At 49.2% G+C, this 7,206-nt stretch overlaps 1 protein-coding gene and 1 pseudogene across 1 annotated transcript; both read left to right on the top strand.

Annotated features, from left to right (window-relative positions):
- The first annotated feature begins 1,893 nt into the window (after positions 1-1,893).
- Positions 1,894-2,539, top strand: LOC123056644 (uncharacterized; annotated as a pseudogene).
- Positions 2,540-4,494: 1,955 nt separating this feature from the next.
- On the top strand, positions 4,495-5,702 carry LOC123059903 (uncharacterized). The gene has a single exon (XM_044482442.1). It carries the CDS (start codon positions 4,513-4,515, stop codon positions 5,275-5,277), a length of 765 nt encoding a protein of 254 aa, XP_044338377.1. The 5' UTR covers positions 4,495-4,512; the 3' UTR covers positions 5,278-5,702.
- The last annotated feature ends 1,504 nt before the right edge of the window (positions 5,703-7,206 follow it).

Consider the following 7,206-nt stretch of genomic DNA (forward strand, 5'->3'; position numbering starts at 1 on the left):
CCAAAGGTGATAGGGACGATGATAGCTTTGCCCCGATTTTCCGGTCAAATGTTCCGACCATAGTAGGTACTCCGCTCACTCGCCCGTCCACATATATCATTCTTCGAGCTTCGAGCACGGTATCCTCTCATAGTTGCATACGTCTCCCCCACCTCGTCACCGCCAAATCTCTCTTTTCCAATGGCTACTATTAGCTGCTGGTTCTTGGTGTTCATCTTGGTAGTATGGTGGTTGCCGCTGCTGCTCGCCGGGCCTGAGGAGCAGCAAGTGGAAAACTGCCCGGCCAAGACGTACGGCAACCTCACCATCTCCCACCCGTTCTGGATCCTCGACATGGAGACTGTTAGAGTAATCTTGATTAGAGATGCTAGTACTGATTAGTAGTCAATTAGATTAGGAGAATCACAAAGTAATAGTCCGGCTCGGATGCATATTGGTAGTACTATTAGGAGTCCTAGTCGTTTGTACTAGGTTAGCTGGTAGTATACGCGTGAGTGTCCGAATTGTATTACGACATCTAGTACGTATAGGATTAGGTCTGTGTTGGGTCGGTGGCTGCTGTGCATATATATATGCACTTGGCCGTGAATTTTGTAACGCGGAGAAAACATAGAATAAAGAGAGGAGAAACAAAGGGCACGACAAGAGTCTTTGGCTATCAATTATCTTGTTGCGTCTCCGTCGTAATTTGATGTGATCGATTCTGTGGGCGGAATTCCAACACTTGGTATCTAGAGCAAGGTCGATTTGAAGGTGTGCTTGCCCCGGGGTCGCGACCCGACTAGCGCCTCGGGGCGGGCGATATGGTCGCTGGGTGGTGCAGCGACGATGAAGAGCGCGCCATGATGTTCCTGGGTGATGCAGGGATGAGGAGGGATCTGGCGATCGTCGTTCGGCGGAGCGACAAGAAGGGAGACGGCGGGCTGTCGTCGGCAAGGCGGCGGATGGAGATCGTTGACGGGAGCGGTGGTGCGGTGATGCAGTGCCGGAAAGTCGTCAAGATGGTCATCCATGGGAGTTAGAGTCAAGGAGTTGTGCGGGTTAGCACGATCAGTCGGTAAGTCGTCGTCGTGTCAGCGTCGTCATGTCCAAGTGCTCGTCTCTGTGAGGAGGCGTTGAAGATGAAGCATGCCCAGGTCGTCTATGTGTCTCGACGAGAGGATCAAGTTCAAATATGTGGGGGCGGTAAACCGGTGAAGGTGAGTCTCTTCAATGAGGCCATGTCTCTACATGAGGCTGGAGTGCATGGTGTAGTGCACAGGGTGGTGTGATCCACAAGGAGCCGGCATGTATCTTGCTAGGATGGATAGTGAAGTCCATCGGGTGGTGTTTTCCACAGGTTACTAGCGAGGCTGGGTAGTCTAAGACATATTTGAGGTGGTCCGTAAATTCGCCAAGTCGAAATTGGAGGAAAGATTGTTGCAAATGATCTAGCCGGCAATTTGACTTGTCGTGATGCGAGCGGATGAGTCGAAAAAAGGTGAATCATCAACAAGCCAAGACCAAAAAAGCACGGAAGACAAAGTGTGTTAAGATTAGGGAGAGATTGTTAGAGTAATTTTGATTAGAGATGCTAGTACTGATTAATAGTCAATTAGATTAGGAGAATCACAAAGTAATAGTCCGGCTCGGATGCATATTGGTAGTACTATTAGGAGTCCTAGTCGTTTGTACTAGGTTAGCTGGTAGTATACGCGTGAGTGTCCGAATGTATTAGGACATCTAGTACCTATAGGATTAGGTCTGTGTTGGGTCGGTGGCTGCTGTGCATATATATATGCACTTGGCCGTGAATTTTGTAACACGGAGAAAACATAGAATAAAGAGAGGAGAAACAAAGGGCACAACAAGAGTCCTTGGCTATCAATTATCTTGTGTGCGTCTCCGTTGTAATTTGATGTGATCGATTTTGTGGGCGAAATTCCAACAGAGACTACAAGATCGTGTGGTTCATTGGATTTTGAGGTCGTTTGCCTCAAAGACAGTTTTCCAATCCTCCGGAGCTCTGTGCTCTTCGGCTTTGCAATCATGGACATCTCTTACGAGGAACACAGTTTGCATGCCGTTGATCTACACAAAGAGACATACTTCAAAAAAGAAGAGGAAGACTTCAACGTCTCCAAAAGCTGCCATTTCCCGAGATGGAACGCCTCCGTCAAACTGGCACCCCCGTTTAAGGTCACCCCGCCAACGTGAACCTCATCTTCTACAACTGCACCAAGACAGTGGCGCTGGTGGAGGTGAGATGCCCGAACGCGAGCAGCATGTTTGTTCGCGCGGGAGTGCCCTACGACGCGACTGGGACCTACGCCACCTACGCATTGGAGGGCTGCGATGCCACCGTCGTGCCGGTGATGGGCTCGTCCTCGGGCTCGGCGAACGCGAGCAACTACGAGCAGCTCATCGAAGATGGCTTCCTCCTGACATGGGATCCGCCCCCTCCAGGTAAGTTCATCCATCAAATCACCTTTTGATCAAGTTCGCAGCTAAGCTAGGATTGCTCAGTGCGTGATTTGCTGGATTGCCGTAATAGAACAAGCCGAGGATAAGGCTAAGTCGATCGTGTGGCAGATGTTCGCCGCAACTTCCCCTTCCTGCTTGCATAGCCCCTATACAGTCAAATTGACAGGTTCTGACTGACGTGCCAGAAACTTCGGTTGTGGCAAGCATGCAAACTAGTGCTCTCAGTAGGTACGTAGTTGTGTGAACCATTAGAAGTTCGTTAAACGAGTTGAACAACAAGTGGCTTCTAGGGCGAAAATCGATTTATGGTCTGAATTCTGAACTTCTCAAGTCCGCACCACGGTGAAAATTGGCATCATGGACTTGTTCACTTATACACTGAGTGGGCAATAGACTTTTTTAAATCCAGCCTAATGGGCCTATATTAATTTTCTAGGGCATTTTCTAGGCCGTCCTTAGTGGTAGAGCCGCCGGGACTTCCTATATCGCGCCTAAAGCGGGAAAATGCCACTAAATCAAGCGATGGGCAACGGCCCAAAGAACCATGCCTCGTCTCGCTGGTTGCCCTCGCTCGCATAGCACGTTCCACGCGCCTCTTTTTTCCTTTCGCTGCCTCCTTTGGAATAAACCAACAGTCCCGTGTAAAATAAAACTCCCCCCCCCCCCCTTGTTTTTGAAAAGTTCATGAATCCATAAAATAGTCACAAATTTTAGAAAGTTCATGATTTTAAAACCGATCAATTTTTCTGAAAAGGTTCATGAATTTGAAAAACATCAATAATTCTAAATTGTACATATTTTTTAAAATATTCGCAAATTAAACTAATGTTCAAGTTCTTTTAATAAATAAAGGAAAACCAACCAGAAATACAAACAAAAAAACAAAAAAATTAGCGCGGAACTGAACCTTCCCAAAAATGGGTGGGATGCTCCGGTAAACACTATGTCTGGGTACAAATTTTTAGGAAACATACCATTTAATGAAATCACTAGTTAAGGGTTATCCTTGTAAAGGTCACTCCCACTTTCTTCGACACTGATAAGTGGGGCACATGTAGTGCGCCACTCGTTGCAAATTGGGCGTTTTCGCTTTTTTCGTAAATTCATTTATTCAAGCAATTTTATTTCTTCAACCGTATGAACTTGTGTTTTATTTCTTGATCTTGCTTTTGGTTTAGTTGGATATATGTGCAACCAATACATTTTTTTCTATAAAAGGGGCCACATGGCCCCCATTTTCATTATGAAAATAGGAGTCTGGATACAACAAAACACACCACCACACCACTTTTTCCATCAGACCTAACTGATAAGCAACCTACATCCTAGACATATAACCATATCAAATCACCCACTACCGGAGAGAGAGCAGGCTTTTAATATCTTTTTACAATTTGCACACCAGCCAAAACAATAAGCAAGTCTAAAACCTGAACACACGACAGAGCCGCCCAATTTCACGTAGACACAAAACATAGTCTTTGAGCAGAAGGATTCCACCCATACGCTCTTCTGTAGACTTCGTTTGCAACCAATACATATGAAGTTTGAATATTGTGCAGAGATTAGACTTCGGAACTGCTATGCGTCCGACGTCTTTCAACCTATGCTTTCACCCATCGTCGGAGGTCCAGGGACATCTTAATCGGCACCGTTGGACGAGTGTGAGCGTCGGGCATAAACCGTCGTATATATGACAACATTAGAATCTATAGCTAGTAGCCGACAAGAGGATGAAGTAGCCAACCGATACAGAAGGAACCAGCATAATTAAGCAGTTTGTTTTCTGTCACATCACGGCCACATAGAGGTCACGTTGATGACTAACCCGTCAATGGGGACAGAAAATTCAGAGACCGTGGCTTACAAGTCCAAGGCGTGGTTGAGAGAATTAGTGGATGATGATAGCTTTTGCCCCGATTTTCCAGTCAAATGTTGCGACCGTTTGTACTCCACTCGCTCGACGTCCACATATGTCATTCTTCGGCCACTGCATCTCCTCTCTCATACACATATCTCCACCGCCCCACGGCCAAATCTTCCGTTCTGATGCCTATTATTACAAGCTGCTGGTTCTTGGTGTTCGTCTGGGTAGTATGGTGGCTGCCACTGATGCTCGCCGGGCCTGAGGATCAGCTAGGGGAAGGCTGCTTGAGCCCGGCCAAGAAGTGCGGCAACCTCACCATCTCCCGCCCGTTCTGGCTAGCTGAATTGGGGATGAGAAGATCGTGTGGTCCCTTGGATTTTGAGGTCGGTTGCTTCAACTACAGCACTCCAGTTCTCAAGAGCGCTGGATTAACTGGCTTTGCAATTCTCAACATCTCCTACGAGAATCGCAGTCTGCGTGTCGTCGATGTATACAAGGAGGAAGACTTGAGCCACTCCAAGGGCAGCTGTCGGTTCCCGAGATGGAACACCTCCGGCAAACTGGCAACCCCGTTTAAGGTCAGCCCCGCCAACCTAAACCTCATCTTTTACAAGTGCACGAAGACTCCGGCGCATCGGGGCAGGGCGCTCGTGGAGATAAGATGTGGGAACGCGACGCACGCGTTTGTTCGCGCGGGAGTGCCCTACGACGCGACCGGGACCTACGGCGGCTACGCCTTGACGGGCTGCAATGCCACCGACGTGCCGGTGATGGGCTCGACGAGCAAGGTGAACGCGAGACACTACAGGCAGCTCATCAACGGCGGCTTCCTCTTGACATGGGAGGACCATCCGACACCTCTCCCTGAACCTGTACCTCTCCCTGCGCCTGCACCTGCACCTGCACGTAAGTTCACCCGCCGAACCATCTTTTCATCGAGTTTGTAGCTAAGCTAGGCCATTCAGTGTCCATTGCGTAAATGCGTAGTGCTACTACGTACGTGTGACGTGCCAGAAACTTCGGTTGTGGCAAGCAGAGAAACTGGTGCTCTGAGTAGGCACGTACGTGGCCATGTCCACCATTAGAAGTTCGTTAACAAGTTGAACTGGGGTGTCGTACAGAACAACAAGTGGCTTCTAGGGCCAAGATCCATTTTGGTCTGGACTATGAGCTTCTCTACTCTGCCTAATCTGGACGCTGAACTTCTGCCTAGCCTGAACTCTGAAGTCCGGACCTCACAAGTCTGCACTACGGCTGTAATGCCTAGGTGTAGAAATGTGCAACCGAAGGTTAGAATTTTTCCTTTTTGTTACCATTACCTGCCAGCTGTGAAGGTCGTATCTACTCCATAGCAAACAAGAGAGCAAAGTAACCCGAGCCTAAATGATCAGGCTAAGCGTCCTGGTCGCAGTCACATCACGGGCTCATGGTGGTCATGGTCAATTGGTCATGGCTTAATCCGTCAAAGTCGTTAGACGGCCCCGCAAAAGAAAAGGAGTTGTCACACGGAAATTTCAGTAGGCACTGCTTACCAGTCCAAGGGTTCAGTTAGGGAACTTGCCCATTTTTCCAGTCAAACGTTCCGGCCAATAGTACTCGGCTCGCTCGCCTCCCCCATATATGGTTCGAGCTTGGACCATGGTGGCAGTCTGCCTTCCCGTAGCCATGACCACCGATCCAGCCACCTCCATTTTTGCTCACAGCAACTTCTCCAAATCTTATTGTCTGATGCCTCGGAGCTGCCGGTTCTTAGTCTTCCTCGGGGTTTGGTGGCTGCCGCTGATGCTCGCCGGGGCTGAGGAGCAGCAAGACAAGGGCTGCTCGCGCTCGGCCAGTAATTGCGGCAACCTCAACATCTCCGACCCATTCTGGCTCCCTGACTGGAACGTGGGAAGATCGTGCGGTCCGTCGGATTTCGAGGTCACTTGCTTTGGAAACGCTCCGGTTCTACAGAGCTCCCTCGGCATCGGGTTTAAGATCATCGATATCTCTTACGGGGAACGCAGCCTGCGCGTGGTTGATGGAGGCAAGTTGGATTTGTTTCCCGGCTCTGAAAGGTGCCGATTGCCGGTCTGGAACACCTCCGTTAAGCTCGGCCATCCGTTTACGATCGACCCCGGCAGCCTGAGCCTCATCCTGTACAACTGCACGGATGGCGCGGCGGCCGCGGCGTGGGCGTCTGCGACAAGTCGGGACAGGGAGCTGGTGCAGACGACAATGGGTTGCGGGGACGAAATGAAGGTGTTGGCCAGCGCGGGAGTGCCTTACGACGCTACGGGGAGCTACGCCGGCTACGCTTTGGAGGGCTGCGATGCTATCATCGTGCCTGTGATGGGCTCGTCGGCAGGCAAGGCGAACGCGAGCTACTACAAGCAGCTCATCGACGATGGCTTCCGCTTGACATGGGAGCGCCCCACTCTCCCTGCGCCGGCAGGTAAGTTCACCCACCAGATCATCTTTATAAATTATAATCAAGTTTGTAGCTAAGCTAGGACAACAAATGGCTGCTAGGGCGAAGCTAGATTCTGGTCTGAACTCTGTACTTCTCAGCTCTGCCTAGTCTGAAGTCTGAAGTCTGAACTTCTTTCTCTGGTCAGAACTCACTACGGTCAAAATTGGCATCATGACCTTGTTCACTGGTCCACTGACAGCCCAGTAGCAATGTACGAAAATTAATCACAAAAAATAAAATAAAATGGGCGCAAAGGAAAATGAAATAAAAGACACACAAAAACGTACAAAAATAATCAAAATGAGCTAAAAGAACCCATCAATAATTCTTTTCTTGAGATAACATAGAACACATCAATAGGGCACTCAGACGACATCGCACAGTGTCTCTTCCCTCCCACTCAAAGTGAAATCAGATTTGGGCC

The sequence above is a fragment of the Triticum aestivum genome, chromosome 3A (genome assembly GCF_018294505.1).
Source record: "Triticum aestivum cultivar Chinese Spring chromosome 3A, IWGSC CS RefSeq v2.1, whole genome shotgun sequence".
Classification (NCBI taxonomy): Eukaryota; Viridiplantae; Streptophyta; class Magnoliopsida; order Poales; family Poaceae; genus Triticum; species Triticum aestivum.